We start from the raw sequence: 22,044 nt of genomic DNA, 5'->3' as shown, positions 1-22,044 counted from the left end.
TCAATTATTATTTGAAAGACTTTTTCCACTTGAGTCTTTATGTCTTACACTCAAACCATGTCTTACATTCTAAAAATCCAAGGGTTAAAGCTTTGGATGAAGATAAAAATTATGTTTACTAAATTGGTGAGACAGCTGGGGTTATGTTGTATGGTGAAGTACGAAAGGATTGTCTCTTACATTTGTTGGTCAAGTAAAAGAAGTGAAAAATGAAGACAATTTTTTTATCACTTATTATTTAATAATTAAATAAATAAATAAGTAAATAATTTAACTTGTAGTGACGACACATCCGTTGATATAGGGTTTGACTAGTAAAATTCTTTTTATGTTTTTTACTATTTATTATTCTATAATTTAAAACATAAATAAATAAGTTTACTTGTACAACGACATATTCAAAACTAAAGAGTTTGATCGGTCAAAAATATTTTTAAGTTTTTATTATATATTGTTTTATAACTAAAAAAAATTATAAGAATATAATTTAATATTTAGTAATGACAGGTCGTCGCTACAAAATTTTACCGGTCAAAATTTTTTTTTACTTTATGATTATCTAGTTATTCTATAATTTAAAAACAAATCAAAAAGAAAATAATTAAACTTTAGCGACGCAGTGTCATCATTATAGAGTTTGACTGGTCAAAAACCATGATATCTTTATACCAACGACATGTCGTCGCTACTTTTATTATATAGCGACGACATTTGTGGTCGCAATAGTGTTGCCTGTATAGGATTAGATTCTTGTAGTGTGATGAGAATTTAAGTGAGTTGTATCTGTCATACTGAAATGAGTTGCTTTGGAATGTTTTCTTAAGTGTCTTTACAAAGCTTTCTGGTGGCAATTTCAACAAGTGTCTTAAGTGTTGTAATAGTTCTTTGTAAATAAAACTTTCTTTTTTATATGGTGGGGATTCAAATCACAAAAAGGAAAAATAAATTTATAACTTAAGCGTTCATTGGAAAAGAAAAAAATAAGGTTGACCTCACACTGGATCCAATGTACATGCTGAATTAATTTCTTTGCTTCATGGTTAATTCATCGACTAATAAAAGGTTGTGACGTGAGTTCCAAAGATAACAAAGCGTGCGTGCCCCGCCACCTTGTATTACCACAATCTTCTTTTTATGGTATATGTTTTTCTAATATGCAGTGATGGATATCGATTATTGACAATGACGAATTTAAAAGAAAGATTACGGGGTGTCTTAAAATAAAATTTGGACTTAGTTTTAGTATTTGCTTAGGATATTCGATCCATAAAATGAAGAAGAAAAAGTTTTTGCATTAATTTTGCACTTTGCATACAAAGTTGAGGGGCATCCTAGGTATAGATCTGCCATGGATGTAGAAGTTTCCTCAAAGGAGAAATAAAATAGATCGGGTTATGTCACTAATCTACTCATTACAGTTAATTGTTTTTACCATGTGATTTTTGTAATATTGCACTTTTTAACCATATGTGCAGAGGAATTATACAGGGGTGTCTGGAATTGCTTATTTTATCTACTTAGCGACGTATAACTTATACTCCATTTATAAGAGCATTCTTATCTTTTCCCTTATCTCTAAATATGAAATTACACTAAAACACACTACATTTTTTTCTCTCATTTTCAATTAAATAGTATTTTTTATACTTTTATCATTACATTTTCCCTTTCATTCACTCACAACCACTTTCAAAATATATTAAAAATTGTATAGGATGTTATATGAACTTTTCAAATATATATAAAAAAATAACTCAATTTTCTCTCTCATACACTCACAAAACCTTAAATCACTTCCTATATTATAAAAATCACCTCACTAATTTGATGGACGGATTGTGAATGCTCTAACGTGTTTAGTAAAGTTAAAAGTTGTGAGTGAATAAGTAATAAGTTACAACTTTATAACTTATGACTTATATAAGTTATAATGAATCCAAAACACCCCCATAGTTTTATATTTAATTTTGCATTAGGAATCAAAATAAGACTAGTTGGTCTTTTTATGTTTTATAGCAAAATGTGTCGTTTTACATAAACAAACATGGCCCGTTATTTTAAGTAATATATATAATAAATGAATAGCTACAAAATCTATGTGTTTGAAATCGAAACACTTGTATCACGTTTATATATACAAGGCGAGACTAAAGAAACACTAATGATAGACTATATATATATATCCATAGACCACTAACATCTTATAGAGGTCATATAGTTAGTTATACGGGCAAACGAAAACAAAAAATGGTCATAAAAGACAGTATCTCAGTATGATGTGAAATATTGACACATCATACTAAACATGATATTTATTATAAGGGTCGTATAAGTGGTGCTTGTTCAAATCATACGACTCATATGATGCGCTATATTGATATAGAAGTGACTAATGTGATGACACGGACCACTTACACTGTCATACAACTTGTATTTTCAGCCATTATAACCACTTGTATAATGATGTCATATATATATATATGCCTGTTGGTTATATATACGCACAATATCACCCTTGTATAATTACAAAAGTCAACTTAATGATTTGAGTTTGACAATCACATGTGGCAATCACAAGTCCCTCAGTACTTATCAAACAAATGAAGTTCAAGCATGTGGTTAAATCAAATTGATCCTTCTAATTCCTCATGCATAAGTACAATGAATGATACTCTCCTTTAAGATTCTAATCTCTCTGCCTATACGACTCCTTCAAGTGTGTGTGTGCACGCACGCCCGTGTGAGAGAGATGGGTAAGAAGCATTCTTCAATGGTATGGGACATTAAGACCATGTTCTATTGTAGCATAATCATGTTCTTCCTTGGAGGAATAGCAACTATAAGCTTTTATAGAAACAATAGCCAAGAAGCTGTGAGTAGCAACATTAAAGTTACTCATACTACTGCAAATGGAAATGCAGATATAGATACCAATAAAAAGAACAACACACAAGGTTTTGATCATCAAAGAATGAGAGAAATCACACCGCCTTCCTTAACGGAAACATGCGATTTGTTCTCAGGCAGATGGGTCCATGATAATAAGAGTCATTACCCTTTATATAAAGAAGATGAATGCCCTTTAATGTATGGTGATTTGGCTTGCCAAACTTATGGCAGAAAGGATTCCAAGTATCAACAATGGAGATGGCAACCCCATGGCTGTGACTTCCCTAGGTTTCTCTTTCTCACTCTCACACTCTCTAGCTTCTACATGAAACAATAATCAAGTGACCGATATTACTAATAATTATCCTACATTGTTTGTAGTTTGATAATTTCTAATGTTTTATCGTTCGGCAAATGAACAGATTTGATGGAAATGATGTAGTAGAAAGACCAAAGGGTAAATGGCTATTGTTTGTGGGAGATTCGGTAAACAGGAACCAATGGGATTCGATGATGTGCATGCTCTATAAATCAATCCCAGGGAAAAAGAAGCTTAAGCTTGGTCTCAATCGTACCTTGTACAGCTTTAGGGCCAGGGTAAGTATATACGTCCTACCTTTTATCTACAGAAATAACATTCAAAGACCAAACTGAACGATAGATCCATCGGTGAATACATACTGATTCACGGACGGTAAAATAAAACTCTCAAAAAGTACATATTTTTGTACGTTGGTGATCCCTCTGTGATCATCAGATCGAGACGAATATGTTCGTCACTCAAAGTTGTTTTGTTTTGTAGTGAAATTATTTAAGACTACACATTTTCTTCTTATTAATAAACATAAAGATACATAGTTTGAATATTGTAACGTGAATAATCTGAGAACAACACAAGTGATTACACATTTTATAGAATTGTATATATTTGGTTATCTCAAAGGGTATTCTTTAAATGATGATAGTAACAAGTTGTTAAACAAAACAGGACTACAATATGTCGGTTGATTACTACTGGGCTCCGATGCTGGTCGAATTCAATGGTGATGATCCATCAAACCATAGCCTTGACCATCGAACTGTTCGAATTGAATCCATCGAGAAACATGGCAGGCATTGGGTTGATGCAGATATACTCGTCTTTAATACATATCTGTGGTGGAGATTACCAATAATAAGGCTCTTGTAAGTTCTTAACAAAAGAAAATAAAACCTTAAAAAAAATTGGTGTTACCTTCTGAGTTATTTTTGGAACTTATTATGCTTTTAGAAAGTTTGCTTCGCCTATAGGCTAAAGGGTAGCAAAATGCCTAGTGCCTAGTCGCCTAGAAGTATAAGAAGTTCTAAAAATCAACTAGAAATACCAATCTCGTTCCTAAAACATCTACTAAAAAATTTCGTCTCTTGGTTTCCAAATCAGGAAGGGTCCGGGATCATTGTTGGGCGGTCCTAATCAAGTGTACGATGAAGTTGATAATATTCGAGCATACAAGATGGTTCTCCAAACATGGTCTAAATGGGTGCAGACACATATTGACCCTGCAAAAACCAAGATGTTTTTCATGAGCCTTACAGCAACTCATTCTAAGTACCAACAAAAATATACCTTAATTCTTTATTCTCTTTTGGTTTTTTCACTACTAGAAAACTCAGTCGACAAATTTACTACCTTAAGAACTCGTTCGCAAAATGCTACTGATTTTGCGAATGCTTTTTCCGGTTGCAAATGCCTAGTTTTCTAGTGGTATTTCTTCGGTTGTTAACTTACTCTTTTCTTTCATAATTTGTAGAGCTAAAGATTGGGGAGGAGAGAATCAAGCAACATGTTACAAAGAGACCGAGCCAGTGACGGTTGATGGATTCTGGGAAAGTGGAACCACTCGGCAGATGCTAAGAATATTAGAGTCATCATTGAGCAAATTGAAAGCTAAAGGGGTGAATGTGCAATTGATAAACATAACGCAACTAACACAATATCGAAAAGATGCACACCCTACGGTCTACCGGAGACTATGGCATCCCTTAACCGAAGAGCAAAAAAAGAACCACAACGTGCTTCTGATTGTACACGTTGGTGTCTTCCTGGAGTTCCCGACATTTGGAATGAGCTTCTGTTGGCTTACATTTTTCCAACAACAAAACCACCAACCTTAAACTATTCATGATAACCAACTAAATGATAACACATAGTTTTGTTTTCATGCGATACAAATTAAATGAAACTATTCATGTTTCATGATCCAACCTTTTAAGCTATTGATTTTTAGGTTAGTAGAATTGAAGGACACCTAAAAATGTATTGTTATTATTGATCATTTATGTTTCAAGGCATCAACTCTAACAATGTTACAATTTCATTGCTTTTCACTTGGGTTTGTACTTCTTGTTACCGTTAAATTACCATATATGAAAATCACTCTTAATTATAGTGAATCCATAGGAAAAAAAATATTGGCTCGGCCACTCATCATAGTCGTGCTATGATTCTTGATTGTTTCTTCATTGTTAACTAAGGCTTTATGTAGTGGGCGAATAAATGAGGCGATAATGGAGGTTTTGGGGCGAGAACACCGCCCCCTGGGCTACAAAGGGGCGAAATTATGTGGGCGAAAAGGGGAGGGGCGATATTCTGTTGTCTTTGCTTTCTTGTTTCATTTATTATTATTATATTTTGTATGTGTGAGAGATATATGTATATATATGTATATATTATTATTATATTACTATTGTAGCCCCTACACCATTACACCCCAAAAACAAATTCTCACCCCTTGCTGACTGGACGTCACACGGCACAAAACGCCCCAATTTGTAGCCCCTCTACTACACATAGCCTAATATACATGTATATGTATATATATATATATATATATATATATATATAATTGTGTAGAAAGCTAAAATCGTTTAGAAAGCTAAAATAGTGTAGAAAGCTAAAAGAAGATTGTACTATATAGTATCGACTATTGCACAACGTAAAAAGAAGTGACGCCACTTTAATATTAACATTGTATTCTCGGGTTTATAATACAAGGAAAAGAAATGGTGAGATTGGATAGACAAAGAAAGAAAAAGAAATTACATACTTAAAAGCATTCTCGAGTTAAAATAAAATAAAAGAAAAGAAAATGTTTATTACATTCTTGAGTTAGATTGGAAGGAAAAGATATGAAAAAAAATTGTAACTTTACAATTATATCCTCATAACATGGAAAAAAAATTAAGATAGGATAAATTGGTAATATGGTAATGAGATATAAAATTTCTTTTACAATCCGGCTATATTTGGCAGGAAAGTTTTGAAGAAAAAAGGGTTAACTTTTCCTTCCATTCTCTTTGTTTTCATTTAATGAAAAAACTCAAGAATGAAAAAAGAAAAATTTTGCTATCTTTTCTTTCCAATCCCTTAAATAAAAAACTAAAGAATACAGTGTAAGGCTTTCATTGCACCAAAACGTGCTCCTTTAGCTCCTGCTCCTGCTTTATTTAAATATTTTTAATCCCAATTAACAAATCTTAATAATTGGTACATCATAATATTATAAATCAAATATATGGGCTTGGATCTTGTGAAGTACAAATCACGAAACAGTTGAGTGTTTAGTCGTTCAATTTTTTTCTTTAAATCTACAGCAAATAAACTACTAAATTTAAAAAAAAAATTGTTACACCTCACCATTTTATTGTAGTGTTTGTGGACATTGAACACGTAGTTTCAAGTAAGATTCTTTGTCTGTTATAAAAATTGATCATACCTCAAAAAAAACTCACCACCGTTGTCACAATAGAATCGTTTAATAGTTTTGCCAATTGGGACTTTACCATTTTACAAAAGTGGTCACTCGCTTCATATTTGTGTCTTAAAAGGAAAACCAAAACTGGGCGACTTTAATCATCAACAATGGCTAAAAAAAAATTTCTCGTATGAGGGACAAGGTTATGTATTTCCCCCGTATATCACAATGTAAAAGTTTATTCAATCTTTAGTTTTAATAACATTAACAGTGAAGGATAATCTAGTATGTTTAGCTTTAGCACACAAATCACAAATGACATGTCTGTGAACTTGAATGACCAATATTGATAAAACGGTCATAGCTGGTTCTGTTTTCTAATTAATATATGTTTCCTAATTTCATTGTAATTAAAATAGGTAATGTCTTGGCTAGCAAGTTATGTTAGTCTATATAAGCCGATGATGGTTAAATATTATAGAACACACAAGAATGCAATATGGAACCGAGTTAGGGCTCATCAAGAACACATGAGATGCAATCGAATTAGGGTTCATCAAGAGTTAAGCCGAGTTAGGGTTTGACAAATTGTAATCTGTTTTTTGAGTTAGATTTTTTTATTACTATAAAATATAGTTATTCGTTTAGTTCATGATTTATATCGGTCGGGACTTGAATTGGTATCAGAGCTGTTACGCTCTTGGTGTCATCCATCAAAGTCGTGATTGATAAGGAGAGTTCGGTCAAGTCGTGATCGAATTGCAAGTGTTTGCTAGCGGCAGGAAGCTAGTAGGTTGTTCGTGCAACGACAACTCAAAAACAAGTTGGTTTCCGATCAGTACTATTCAAAAAGGTACCGACCAACGAACAATTCAAGTGTGGTTATGTTCAAGAAGTTTACCAAAGTTTATACTGAATTGTTATCGAAATTAAGAGAAAACGAGGCGTGGAATTGCTAACAACATGAGATGCAATCGAATTAGGGTTCATCAAGAGTTAAGCTAAGTTAGGGTTTGACAAATTGTAATCGGTTTTTTGAGTTAGATTTTTTTATTAATATAAAATATAGTTATTCGTTTAGTTCATGATTTATATCGGTCGGGACTTGAATTGGTATCAGAGCTGTTACGCTCTTGGTGTCATCCATCAAAGTCGTGATTGATAAGGAGAGTTCGGTCAAGTCGTGATCGAATTGCAAGTGTTTGCTAGCGGCAGGAAGCTAGTAGGTTGTTCGTGCAACGAAAACTCAAAAACAAGTTGGTTTCCGATCAGTACTATTCAAAAAGGTACCGACCAACGAACAATTCAAGTGTGGTTATGTTCAAGAAGTTTACCAAAGTTTATACTGAATTGTTATCGAAATTAAGAGAAAACGAGGCGTGGAATTGCTAACAACATGAGATGCAATCGAATTAGGGTTCATCAAGAGTTAAGCCAAGTTAGGGTTTGACAAATTGTAATCGGTTTTTTGAGTTAGATTTTTTTATTAAAATAAAATATAGTTATTCGTTTAGTTCATGATTTATATCGGTCGGGACTTGAATTGGTATCAGAGCTGTTACGCTCTTGGTGTCATCCATCAAAGTCGTGATTGATAAGGAGAGTTCGGTCAAGTCGTGATCGAATTGCAAGTGTTTGCTAGCGGCAGGAAGCTAGTAGGTTGTTCGTGCAACGACAACTCAAAAACAAGTTGGTTTCCGATCAGTACTATTCCAAAAGGTACCGACCAACGAACAATTCAAGTGTGGTTATGTTCAAGAAGTTTACCAACGTTTATACTGAATTGTTATCGAAATTAAGAGAAAACGAGGCGTGGAATTGCTAACAACAATTTATTTGTATGCTCTTTTCTTTCAAAGGCAATTTGGTTAATTCTAGAAAAAAAAAGTCAACGGTGAAGTCGCGTGGCGGGTTTTTTTAGGAGTTAATAAGTAACACTATTGCAAACATAATAATTAAATTAGCAGGAAAGGCCCCTGAAGTTTTCTTTTTATTGTTAACGATCAAGGGGTGATCGAAATAAAGAATCGAAGACCGGTCAAGAAGGAATCAGAAGTTTGGTGATTGAGACAATCGGGTTGCGATCTGGTGATTTTCGCGACTAGTTTTTAACAAGTCTTTCGTTCAAAGACTCGTTTTCGTGCACAATATAAGTCGTGCTTGTTACTCGGGTTTGGTTCTAAAAAGTGGTTTGGAACTTATTGATTTGCTCGTACTTTTCCAATGAACTGGAGCAGGGGTTTGGGACAAGTGAAATCCATAGTTCGTTTTTTTTTTTTGGATGAACGAGTTATGTTTTGACTAAGATTTTGGCTTGAATGATGTGCTCGTGTTTTGATTCGGGCACAAAAGAATATCAAAGAAGACTGATATTCGCTTGATTAGATGGCAATAATCACAACCAAAGGAGTGGATATCGAGTTCATACGACTGAGGGAACGGTTGGGGACAAAGTCACAGAGGTAGTCGAGTTTGGGAGAGTCAAAAGTACACAATCATTGAACAAAAGGAGCTCTAGGAGATCAAGACCAAGAAGGTTGTGAAATCAGAGAAAGTCAATATCGTAGGTCAAATCAAACAAATCAAAGGAAACGAGTTTGAAGACAAAGATCCGCCTATTTCTATTTTGTAGTAAGAAATTAGGGGGTGCTTGTTGGTAGAAATCGTTAATTTTATTAAAAAAATTTAACAACAAATTTTTCCACATAAAGTCCCATTAACCTTGTATTTGCAATTATTTGATGCCACCACCTCACTTTTGATGTGACAAACACCATACCAATAGACTATTATTAGATCATAAATCGTCAAGTCCATCGCTATATTTGAATGGTAGGATCCTGATACAATTATCATCATAATAAGATCATATCAGAATTTAAAGACATGGAGCTTATATATAGAGGTGCACAAAAAACCTGAATCGGGCCCGAAAAAAAATCCGGAACTAGTCTTTTTTGTACCTGGGTTTTTAATACACGAATTTGTACCTGACTCCACCCGTAGGGTACGGATAGGGTATGCATTTCGGTACCAAAACTCGTACTTGATTTGTACCTAGTAATACCGGAAACCGGAACTGGTTTTTCCAATATCTAAATTATTTAGTTATATTTATTATATATTTATGTATAATAATTATTATATACATATATCTAGTAATTTAACCACTCGTTGCGGCGCGTCAAGCCGTGAAAACATAAACGTTAAATTGACCCGTAACGACATTATTCGGAACTTTATTGAATCTATGTATATTTCTTCAAAAGTTGTTGTAGACTTATGTTAGCTGCTAAACTAACAATACTCTTTGACATGTAGAAATTAAATTCAAATTTTAGTTATGCCAAAAACTGCCCTTTATGATACACACCAGATGGAAATTTAATTGGATTATCAAATAGTCAAACTTTTAACATAATTAAGTATGAGATTTCAATTTGTAATTGAACTTGAACTACCAATTTTCCCCTGACAACTGCAATTTGAACTGATCTTTATAAAATTCCCATGTTGACTTTAACATAACCTTTATAAAGTGATAAATAAGTTATCTTAGCTGCACGGCCATAACCACTTGTGCTAGCTCAAGTGGCTAGCCAAATGATGGGTAAGAGCTTGATGCCGGTTGGCCTCTCAAGTTCGAATCTCGATGGCGACATGAGTTTTCTGTTAGAGTGTCCCTTCCCAGAGAGCTTGCTCTTGTGGGCGGACAACTCCTGTCAAGTGGCAGGGGGCTCGAAATTTTCTCGTGGAACGCCTAGCCAAACTCGGATGCCAAGCGTGGGCCCGGTTAAGGCAACATAGTCTTGGCCCGAGTGGGGCGGTTGGGGCTCTCTCCGAGAGCCGTGGCTAATTATTCAACTACTATGAAAGTCATCGTTCAAAAAAAAGCTGCACAGCCATACCCGAACCCACCTAACCGCCAAGTCATGATGCGTAGCTTGACACATAACTCATATACTGTTCAACCGAACCAGTTTTCACCTGTAGACTGACTCACATAGATCTAACTGATATTAAAGAGGAACAAAAATCGTTTACACAACTCGTTTCAACATGTGTAAAAGATGCTCTTTTGATCGTAATATGTTTGACCCTTACCCAACCCACATACTTGAGACTAAACGGTTGATGGCATTGTAGTTGATCTACCATTAGGAAATAAAAAAAAATATAAAAGTTCAATTATTTATCATAACTTGAAATTTTGTACCTAATACATTATTGTATAGCGAGTCAAGAGTCACTTCAGCACCAAATGCAAAACTACTGTTAATGGCTCAGTCATTTGTAAAATAATAAGGTTTTCGCAAGGCCAAACGTGATCGATTAATAACTACAAAATAGGACTTAGGGTATGTTTGGCAAAACTAGCTGGTAGCTGTAGTTGGAAGCTGCTAGCTGATGGCTAGAAGCTGTAGCTTTTTAGAAATATTCAAGTGTTTGGTAGAGTAGCTGGAACTTTTAATAAAACTAGCTGTGTGCTCGCACGGTGCATCATTCTAATCTGAAACCTATTCTGACTTGACCCCTTTCGACTCAAAACTGTACCAACGTGAACTGAACTAAATTAACCCTTTTTTGCATTGACTCGTTTTGACCCTAATTTGGTCTTACACATGACCCGGGATTTCCTGACTCGACTTGCTGCCGATCCTGACCAATAATCACATAATATGCTAATTTTTTAAAGTTATAGAAGTATAACAATATGAAACTCAAATTAAAGATAATAAAATGCTCGTTTTTACGATGTAATCTTTTTAAAAAAATATTAACGTGTGAAAAAATTATGGCATTTTAAAAGTCATGGGGGGTAGTTGGTTTTTAATAAGGGTTAAATATGTAATTATTATATGAATTAACAAAAGGTGTTGGAAGTTCAAGTACCAAAATTGTAAAATATGAAGTACCAAAAGCTTGTAGCTTTTCTTAAACGCTAGTGGAGCTTTTAGCTTGAAGCTTTTTCTCCTACCCTAGAAGCTTAAAGCTACTCTAACCAAACAAGACTTTTCAATAAATATGAGTTTTTTCTTAAAAACTTGTAGTTTAAAGCTCATAAAAGCTTCTAAAAGCTCATTGCCAAACATACCCTTAAAGTAAACACACATTTTAGGATTTATGGTGACGAATCAAAGTAACACGAATGTTAATGGCATTTAGTCATTCGTGAAACATGACGCTACTGCGATTTACACCCACTGTATAATTTCTTCACGAAATTGAAAGAGCAAACCCTAAAATTCAAAGAAAAACAAAATTTGTTCCACCACCGCCATCTCCCCCATATGCATGAATGAGAGGCGTTATGGAATGAACAATTATGATAGAATGAAAAAAAATGTGTTTGGTTGGTCAATGGAATGAAATCACCCATTATTATGTCCATTTCATTCCCTTTAAAACACCCAAAATTCATTACATTCACCCCATTGTTTTTTTTCCATTCCATCCATCTCACACTATATCACCTTCACCACTACTACCCACTGCCCTCTCACCACCACCACTACTACCCATTGCCCTCTGCCGCCCACCGCCCCCAACACCCGCCTCCGTCGTCACCACCACCCACCTCCATCGCCCGCTACCACCAACCACCCACCCAACCTACCATCGCCGCCCACCACCGCCACCACCAACCATCGCTCCCAGCCAGCACTACCATCACCCCCGCTTACCACCGCCAACAATCGCTCCTGCCGCCCACCACCCACCACCACCGATACTGCTCGTCGCCCACCACCACCATCCCACCATCACTCACTACCATTAATATTTTATTCTGAATTTTTCTAGCTTACCAAAACTGAAAAACTAATAATTCATATCATTTTCACATAGTAACTAAACATGTCAGTGGAATTGTAATGATCAATTCCATTACCTCGTCCATTCCATTCTCTCGCTCATTCTATTTCATCGCTTAATCCATTACCTAATACCAAACAGACCCCTAATTCTTATTATCTATGACATAAATGCTAGTTATCGAGTTACATAAAATTCAAAATTGTTCATAGATTTAGAAATTTGCCTGCCGAATCAATTAATTTTATGATAACAAAGAAAATGCCCGTAATAAAAAATTTGATTAAACTCGGACCGAAATAACATATTATTTTACCAAATGGAAAATTTGTTTTTTTTTAATTAATAAAAGTTTTATTTATTAAATAAAGAAAAGGACACCTAAACAAAAATAAATTCAAAAAAAGCAACTCATTAGTATAGTTGTTGGACAGATTGACTTACTCCAAAATTAAAATAAAACAGCTAATTTAAAACCTTTTGTATTGGTTATCAACTTCTCCTTTATTTTATTATTAAGTTCTTAAATTAAATAAATGAATACTTAAATGCACATTATTTTATTATTTTTTTATTACGAATAATGGTGTTAGTGATCTATTAACAAAGACAAAACATTTAAACAATTGAATTTGGAAGCTAGAGAAAATCTTTAGTTCATCAAGTCTCACAGATGACAACGTATAAATGAAATTCGTCGTTAAAAAAAGAGGATCTTAGTTTGATGATCAAATAATTATTTTCCTAACCATATTGCATTGATTTATTTATTTTTTTTGAATTTTGATATTGAAGACTAGATCCTTGATATAAATTGGATTTGACTCATTAAATTTATTAAAATACTTATTTTAAAGTATCTTAGAGCATTCTTATCTCACCCTCTATCCCTAAACCAAAAATTACACTAAAACTCACTACATTTTTCTTTCTATTTCAATTAAATAATACTTTTTATACATTTTATCATTACCTTTTCTCTTTCCTTCACTCACAACCACTTTCAAAATATATTAAAAAATTATAGGGGGTGAACAGTAGCTTTTCAAATATACAGAAAAATCACTACTTTTTCTAAAATATAAAAACTCTTCACTCACAACACCCTGAATCACTCTCTAAATTATAAAAACACCCCTTCATTTAAATGAGGGGTTGGATGAGAATGCTCTTATATATTACATCAACTAATTTTGGCATCGTAATACATTACTTCAAAGAATAAGTCCTGGTGTATCAATTTTTAATTAATAACATGTTTTATATATTCGATTACTTGCTACACAAAATCAAATTTTCTAATTTGATTCGTTTTTTAATAATTTGAATCAACATGATTTGTTTGATCTCGACACATGCATACTGTAATAATATAGTAAAAAAAACTTTAAATATTTGCAATAATTACAAATAATAAAAAGCTGTATCAATTTAATAATTTCTTGAAAAACGTTGCATTATTTTTAAAAGATTTTTTATTTATTTATTTTGCATTAATTAATTTGACGGATGTCAGTATTAAAATAAAATAAAATATTTTATCAATTTAAATAACCAATATTAGGAATATCGGATCAACTGCCAAAGTGCAATAAATACCAAAAACATAAACAATAATATTCATGATCACTACTTCTTCTCCTTCTTCTTGTACTTTCCATCACCATTCTTGAAAACTCACTAATTATAAACCCTTGAAAAATATAAAAAAATGAAGGGAATGATTGAAGGGTTGCAGAAAGTGAATATTCATGCGTATCATTCTGCAGGATTGATGCTTGTAATGGGAGTGATAATGGTGGTTGTTTACTTTAGTGGAGATGCTGGAGGAATATTCATAAGATTGAATAATATGAATGGTGATGGAGAAGCAGAAATGGCGGAGGAGGATTATTCGTTTGAAGGTTGTGACTTTTTCAATGGGAGTTGGGTTTATGATAACAGGTCAAGACCTTTGTATAAAGAGAGAGAGTGTCCTTTCATGACGGATGATTATTCTTGTCAAAAGTATGGAAGGAAAGATTTCAACTATCAGTTTTGGAGATGGCAGCCTCATGCTTGTGATCTTCCCAGGTATCCTCTCTCTCTCTCTCTCTCTCTCTCTCTCTCTCTCTCTCTCTCTATGTATGTATGTATGTATGTACGTACGTAGGTGAGTATGTGTCTATGTATGTATGCATGAATGTGTGACATTAGACATATGTATGCATTGATGTATACATAAAGTATGTATGGGATGTTTGAGATTGTTTATTAAATTTGATTATTTGCATTAATTGTTGGTGTAAAACCATATATTTTTCTCACGCCTATTTTTATGAACAATTTGAATACGCAAGGGTCAAATAGATCATCCTAATAAGGTACATGCCATGTTATATGAATTGTATGATAAGGCGGTATGATTTTGTTGATGATCGCATGAATTATTTCTTTATATTAGTCATAGGAATTAACTTCCATACGACTCATATGGTCATTTTGTCCCTTGTTATCATGGCTGCCCCATGGGAAGGGTGGCGCGAGCAACCACCCAGGGGCTACTGGGCTAGACTCCGGAGGTCCCAAAATTTTTAAATATATATAATTATTTTAGATAAAAGAGTATAATTAAGTTAGGAAATCAAATTTGTTTTTTTAACCCAATGGCCAATAACATTTAATTTAGTTTAGACCCATTTGAAGTCATAATTTAATCATTACCATTACTCATTTAAATCATTATTGTTATTGATATCGGTATATTAAAGAGTATGGATTATAACGAGTTCATTGAGAGTTCAAAAATTGCTAGCTAGGAGACTTATGATTCGTTTAAGTATTTAAATTAGATCATTTTGGTACAATACTTTTGTTTTGTTTATTGTTATCACAATTACTTAAATTGTATATGAGTTATTGAGTTTATATTTCAAGAACCATTTTTCTTGTCCCGAAATTTTTTGGGATTCTCGGGGACGGTCTTGCCAGTCATACAACCCGTATGGACTATACAGCCCATATGACACGTATGTAGTGTTTAGATAATATGTCAATGGTGTTTGTTTAGCTCTGCCCATAAGCAATCCCAAATGGTTGTAACTTGTAATTAGATAAAGCAGTTTTAAGAGAATCCAAACACCCCCTAATCCAGTGATTCTACATGTGTCTTGAGCTCAACAAAGTTGATATACACATGCATTAGGACTTCTGGACTTGTACTTTAACATATGATTAATGACTGAATACACAAAAATAATGCTGCAATGGGTGCGCATTAATATAAGTTGTTCAATTGATCAATTTTGAAGGTCACACTTGTAGGTTTAATGGAACAGCACTGTTGGAGAAGCTAAGGAACAAAAGGGTTGTTTTTGTTGGGGACTCATTAGGCAAGAACCATTGGGTTTCACTCCTTTGTCTTATTGACTCATGGATTCTTGAACCATCACATAAAGTTGCAGAATGGCATGGCTCACTTATCACATTTAGGGCCTCTGTAAGCAACTTCTGTGACTTTTGTCATGTTCATAGCTTTAGATACACATGTGACATTTATTTAACTTTTATTTATATATAACATCTAATAGAAATACAATGTTTCCATAGATATAGATGCACATGTGACATTTGTTTAACTTTTATTTAAATGTGACATCTTATAGGAATACAATGTTTCCATTGATTTTTATTGGGAACCATTGTTGGTGGAATCGAATTGTGATGATCCGGTCAACCACCGAGTACGTGATCGGATCATGAAAATTGAGAGCATCGAACGGCATGCTAAAGAGTGGATTAATGCTGACATGTTAATTTTTGACTCGTATACGTGGTGGCTAGAGCCTAATATGACACTTTTGTAAGTATTTGTAATGTGTATAGATCGAGTTTTATAACGATTAATATATATATGAATCGTGACACTAAAAGTTTGTATTTTAGGTGGGGATCGTTTGAAAACCCTAACAAGACTACCGTTGAATCTAGAAGGGTGACCCGTTATGAAATGGCATTAAAAACATGGGCGGATTGGTTGGACACCTATCTTAATCGCAACAAAACTATAATATTTTTCATAAGTCTCTCTCCGGACCACAAAGAGTATGTACAACTATTAGTTACCTTTTTATGTCATTTACCTATTACAACACGAATTTAACATGAATTAGTAATTTTGGTTCAAACCCACGGACGCGTTAACTAAACAAATCTTTTCAGGTGATGCTCACTTGTTGATCATTTCTACCCATTTAAATCTATAATCTAGAAAGTGTTTTGTGGTAACATAAACTTATTGGGATATATAAGTCATGAAATGAATATACAGTAAAGTTAGATAAAATGACACTGGTGTGTCGTGTTAATGTCAACCAAAATATACGTGTATCATGTTAGGTTCGTGTATTTGACACAATATTGTAGTTTGTGTTCGCGTTGGGTTTGAACCCTCAATCCGTGAACACAATCCACTAAGTCCCCTTATAAATTTCACATGCTAATCATTTTTGTTTCTACTTTATAGGGGTGGAGATTGGGGGAAGACAATGGGAGAAAACTGTTACAATGAAACAGAGCCAATAATGAAAGAAGGATATTGGGGAAAAGGATCGGATACTGATCTAATGAGAACAGCACAACCCGTGGTACAAGGTCTTGAAACGAAAGGCCTTAATATTAAACTTTTAAATATAACACAACTCTCACAGTATAGAAAAGATGCCCACCCTTCTATATACAAAAGACATTGGGTTCCTCCAACAAAGCTAGAATTAGCTAACCCCGTTTTGTATGCGGATTGTGTACATTGGTGTCTTCCGGGAGTTCCTGATGTTTGGAACGAGATCCTATATGCTTACATACGTTATAAAGTATAAATAACTTCATTTATTTTGGGTGACTTTAGAAATATTTAAATTTAGGTAGGTGATTGATGAGAATGACATGAAAAAAGTATTCAAAGGAATAGGTTTAAATCTCTCTAAAGTCTATTTTGGTGGTTTTGCTACACCAAACCTTTTGTTTACTTCATTTTTTATATTGCAAAGTCAAAAGCTTGTATTGTTTACTTTTGCTTTTAATGTTTCAAACACAACATCCTTTAAACCAAGCCAAATTATCACAGTTCTATAGTTCTTTATAATAAATTTAATTAATCAATTGAATTAAATATTTATGTAGTTACAATTAAAATAAAATAATAAAACACCTAAGCCTTATTTACTAATTGTTAAATTATCATTTATTTTACTAAGTATTCTAATCCTCGTTGTATTTCCTTGATCTCGTTACAAATATACAATAATTTTATAATTCTTTGTAGATTTTATGTTATTTCATTCATAACACATAATATATATTTTATTTGGAACCTTATTTTTTTGAATCAGAGTTCGGAATTCTCACAAAAACATTAATGTACTCGATTTTCTACTTATGGATTGAGAAAAGAATTGTGCAGGGTCAAGATCCACACAGTTCAAGGTGTATTCTTTTTATGGAAACCATGTGCCCTCCTTACTTTTTTTCTGAGGACTTTGTATATAATTGATAATTCCATAAATCAAATTCTTTGTGAAAATTAATTCTTGGAATTTATTTTTTTTTAATTTAATCGTATCTAATCTTTTTTTTTTCTAGAACGAAGACTCCTTTGTGTTTATGATTTAAGTCATCATACTCTTCAAGCGTTTCTAGTCCTTTACTATAAATTGTAATTATAATTGTAACTATAATTATAATCATTTCTTTCGATACCGACGGAAATCACGTCAGTTCACCTCATTCATACTTTTTCCTATGTTAATTTGTTGTAAATAGGCGTTGACTAATTAATTTTTTTGGTTTAGTTTTTGTTCTAACGTATTTCTATGTTACTTTTTTTGGGTTATTCATTTATGTTTACGTTTTAAAGCCGATACCGATCGAATTGGCGTCGATTACCGTCGCAATGCTTGGGGTTTGTTTTTGTTGTTGGTTCACCATGAGTTTTTGTTTTTTTTTCTTTTAACTATCTTAATTTTTTGATTTTGAATATGTTAGTTTGTTGTATTTGGGCGTTGACGAATTTATTTTTTGATTTTGTTAGTGCAGTAACCCGTGCATGATGAATTCACGTTGGTTCCCTGCCACAATGTAGGTTTTTTTATTCAAATATGATAAGTTGTTGGTTGGTAGAACCTAACTAATGCCAACTAAATTCGCGTCATTTTATTTAAATTTATGGGTTTGACAAAATTATTTTTTGGTTAGTTTCAATGCCGACATAATTGGTTGGTAGAACCCAAGTGGTACGGTTGTACATCTACTTATTTTGGGTTTATTGTCGTTACTGTTACGAACCTAACCGATACCAACAGAATCTGCATCGCTGCACCGCTACAACGCCGATATGTTTTGATACCTTATTCATATTAACTAACTTACATTTCCTAGAACGTCGAATTCACAAACCCACTAATCATACATCTAAATTAGGGGTGACAATCTTGACCCAACCTCTTTCAAATGAGTCAATTTGAGTTGTTTTAAAAGTTAAATGAGTTGATTTGGGTAAAATGTTTTAAATAAATGAGTCAAAATGAGTCATTTGAAATTCCATCCTTTTATTTTCGGGTCAAAATGGGTCGACAAGTTCAAAGAAATGGGTCGATGTGGGTTAGTGTCATAAGGAAATGTGACAGTTTTCGGATCGGAACGGGTTTTCGTACAAGACAGGTTCCGGCACGAAACGGGTTTTAGATCGGAACAGGTTCGGTTCAGGTTTCAAGTCAACACGAGTTTTCACCCGTGACGTGTTGGGTTTTGGTTTCTTTTGTTTCTTTCTGGTCGATTCCGGACTCGTTTTTGTTCGTTTTTTCAGTTTTGTTTTTGTTCGGTTTGAATTCTTTTAATTTCGTTTTGATTGATTTTTTCGATTTCGATTGATGTGGTCCAGTTTTGGCTTTTTGTTTCTTTGTTTCATTTTCGTCGATTCTTTCGGTTTCGGTTCGATTCTAGATGGTTTTTTTATGGAACGAGGACAACGTATGAAACATTTAGTGTTTTTAGTTTTTTTGTTTATGATTTATATTTTGAGTTATAAATTTTTTATTATTATTTTTGAATATTTTTTTGAGGGTTTTTGATCTTAATAGAAAACCTCTCAAAAAAAATTCAAAAAAAATAATTAAAAAAATCATAACTTAAAATATAAGTAAAAAACGAAAAATCTAAAAAACTAAAATGTTTCCGCCGTTATTCTCGTTCACACAAAAAAAAAAAAAAAACACTCAAAACCCGGTTTGACCCTAACCTATTTTGACCCAAACCAAAACAACCCTTTTTTAAATTGACTCGTTTTGACCCAAACTCATTTTGACTCATACTCGTTTTGACCCATGACTCATTTCAACCCATGACTCGTTCGACCCAACCCAACCCAACCCAACCCATTTGACACCTATAATCTAAATAATATAAGACTTGAATCCTTAATCTCATGAGAGAGATACCACTATGTAGAGATTTTTGATACTACACTACTAAGCTAAAAGCCTCTTATAGAGAATCAAGACTTCTAATGGTCAGATTTTCTAAACGACTATATCGTTGTATTCACGATGAAAATTTTCAAACGGTTATAAACTGGTTTAAAACCAGTCATTGGGTTAAATGTTCAAACCGATCCTAAACCGACGGGTAGGTTCCTGACTAAACCATTTTCAATTAAACTTGTTATGATTTTGGTTTCAGTTTGGAACCAGTTTCAAATCACAAACCGATTACGATGTACTACTCTACTTGAAAGGATTAAAGCTCGGTGCGGATTGCAGCCCATGCTTCTAGGCTTATTCAAAGCTCCGATCTGAAGTAGGAAGCTACCAAAGGTGATAGCCTAAATAAAACACTGCCAGGCCCAATAAGCTCAACCCATTACCCATCAACTGAAATCAGGTAGGAACCGGATATGGCCTAGTGGGGTACAACTGGAACCGGGAAAATATATATCATACTAGGCTCAGCCTACGGGGCCGTACCCCGACCCAGTTTAGCCTATATATCACCTCTGTTTAACCTGTAACCCGTTCACATAACGTGGTTGGATCGGATTTCAAAATCTTGGTTGAACTAGTAATTAACTTAGTATTTCAGTTTCATTAACTTCTTTGGTTTGTAAAACCGACCCAAAACGACTGACCAGTGAACTTTTTTCTCTAAATAAAACCAAAATATCAACACCCTTTCCTCATTATACACAGGGTGAAGAAAACTCGTTATAATAACTTGTTACCCGTGCAATAAAAGTTGACATTTCTCTGCACCTAGAATATAAATAAGCTAACCTCTGAATTGGTCATTTATTTCATTATTACATAAACCTTCAGCCACTGTTCAACATCGAATAATACACATGGGTTTTACACCAAATTCATCCCAAGAACAAACCTAGGTTTTACAAATCATTGCTGTTTCTTTCAGCCTTTAATTCACAAATGCAAGAAAACAAACAAATTTAATATATTATTCTTTTTTTTTTTAAAGAAAATACCTCATTCGCCTTCGCTCAATATTGGGACAATGAGAGGATTCATCTGTGCCAAATATACAATTGCCCACCTGCACAAAACAAAACATACATCAATGAACTTCAACCTGACGGGCCTATGTTGATCATTTGGGTTATGTTTTATTGTTATCGGGCGCTTGAGCTCCACTCAGAAAAAGCTCAAGCCAGCTCATTTCTTCTCAAAGTTAAATAAAATATATATATATATATATATATATATATATATCATTAAAGTGGAAAATTTATAAACATATTCAATATGAGCGGGCCAGTTAATGATGTAAAACTTGGGACTGGAAAGATTAAGATTGAATGGATTGCTATTTGGGCTATCATTTATAAACAATAACAGTTGGGCTTGATTTAAACGAGCGAGCTTAATCGCTCGTTTACAAAGTCGGGAAGCTCGGCTCAACTCGTTTACAAACAAGCGGTTTTTGAATAACTACCCTGGAGTTGTGGATGGGTATTTGATTAGATTTCAGAATACACTACAAATGCTTCTTAATCAACATAAAGAAGCTTTAACTAGAAATTAAGGTGTGAAACTTACATCAGCCAACAGCATACGGTTGCAGTGATCACCAAAGTGAGGTGGAACCTGCACCGTAAAAAATAAGAACTAAAATACCTCACGATAGTCAATAACATTTCAAGATGGTGATAATGTTTGGATATGCTTCTCATCCTACTTGTGTATTTAAACTAGTTATCAGTGATCTGCTTATTTAACAAGGGAATGAAGTCACTGAAATGATGCACCAATTACTTACTGCTAAGAAATTTTCTATAATCAGTATGAATCTCAACAAGTAAAACTGATAATTAGTGAAAACCCTAATTTACAATTGCAGATAATCAAGCATAATAAAGAGAAATTGGATAGGTACAGATTAGCAGAAGGTCCTTTGTTGCAGCAGATTCGAGCGCAAAGAGACGCCAAGATTCCAATAGCGGCGAAAACCAAGGTTGTAACTACAAAACCCATCCTTTCAGATCGCTGGTGGTTGGCACCAGTCACGACGGCCGGTAGGTGGTGGTGATGATGGTTTTGTTTTGTGGGTATAATCAATCAATTAT

General features: G+C 33.7%; 2 protein-coding genes and 1 pseudogene across 2 annotated transcripts; 2 read left to right on the top strand and 1 right to left on the bottom strand.

Moving 5' to 3' along the window:
* Positions 1 to 2,749: 2,749 nt before the first annotated feature.
* Positions 2,750 to 5,054, top strand: LOC143584372 (protein trichome birefringence-like 34; annotated as a pseudogene).
* A 9,094-nt stretch (positions 5,055 to 14,148) lies between these two features.
* On the top strand, positions 14,149 to 17,434 carry LOC143584365 (protein trichome birefringence-like 34). Its single transcript, XM_077066439.1, has 5 exons — positions 14,149 to 14,510; positions 15,741 to 15,915; positions 16,082 to 16,278; positions 16,362 to 16,520; positions 16,942 to 17,434. The coding sequence occupies exons 1-5, from the start codon at positions 14,149 to 14,151 to the stop codon at positions 17,291 to 17,293; spliced, it is 1,245 nt and encodes a 414-aa protein (XP_076922554.1). The 3' UTR covers positions 17,294 to 17,434.
* A 3,297-nt stretch (positions 17,435 to 20,731) lies between these two features.
* Positions 20,732 to 22,044, bottom strand: LOC143584364 (V-type proton ATPase subunit e1-like). Its single transcript, XM_077066438.1, has 3 exons — positions 21,855 to 22,044; positions 21,518 to 21,565; positions 20,732 to 21,014 (listed from the first exon to the last, which is right to left on the bottom strand). Exons 1-3 carry the CDS (start codon positions 21,950 to 21,952, stop codon positions 20,948 to 20,950), a joined length of 213 nt encoding a protein of 70 aa, XP_076922553.1. The 5' UTR covers positions 21,953 to 22,044; the 3' UTR covers positions 20,732 to 20,947.

The sequence above is a fragment of the Bidens hawaiensis genome, unplaced genomic scaffold (assembly GCF_021521415.1).
Source record: "Bidens hawaiensis isolate Kalapana, Puna unplaced genomic scaffold, B.hawaiensis_p1.1 tig00033109_1, whole genome shotgun sequence".
Taxonomy (NCBI): domain Eukaryota; kingdom Viridiplantae; phylum Streptophyta; class Magnoliopsida; order Asterales; family Asteraceae; genus Bidens; species Bidens hawaiensis.
Note: the sequence above shows the minus strand (reverse complement) of the source record. Positions and strands in the feature narration are given on the sequence as shown.

Excerpts from the sequence above, each read along its gene's own strand:
- LOC143584365 (XM_077066439.1), top strand. The coding sequence starts at position 14,149 with ATGAAGGGAATGATTGAAGGGTTGCAGAAAGTGAATATTCATGCGTAT. Across the intron at positions 14,511-15,740 it reads CATGCTTGTGATCTTCCCAG|GTTTAATGGAACAGCACTGT; the intron begins GTATCCTCTCTC and ends TCACACTTGTAG. Across the intron at positions 15,916-16,081 it reads TTATCACATTTAGGGCCTCT|GAATACAATGTTTCCATTGA; the intron begins GTAAGCAACTTC and ends GACATCTTATAG.
- LOC143584364 (XM_077066438.1), bottom strand. The coding sequence starts at position 21,952 with ATGGGTTTTGTAGTTACAACCTTGGTTTTCGCCGCTATTGGAATCTTG. Across the intron at positions 21,566-21,854 it reads AAAGGACCTTCTGCTAATCT|GTTCCACCTCACTTTGGTGA; the intron begins GTACCTATCCAA and ends TTTACGGTGCAG. Across the intron at positions 21,015-21,517 it reads ACCGTATGCTGTTGGCTGAT|GTGGGCAATTGTATATTTGG; the intron begins GTAAGTTTCACA and ends TGTTTTGTGCAG.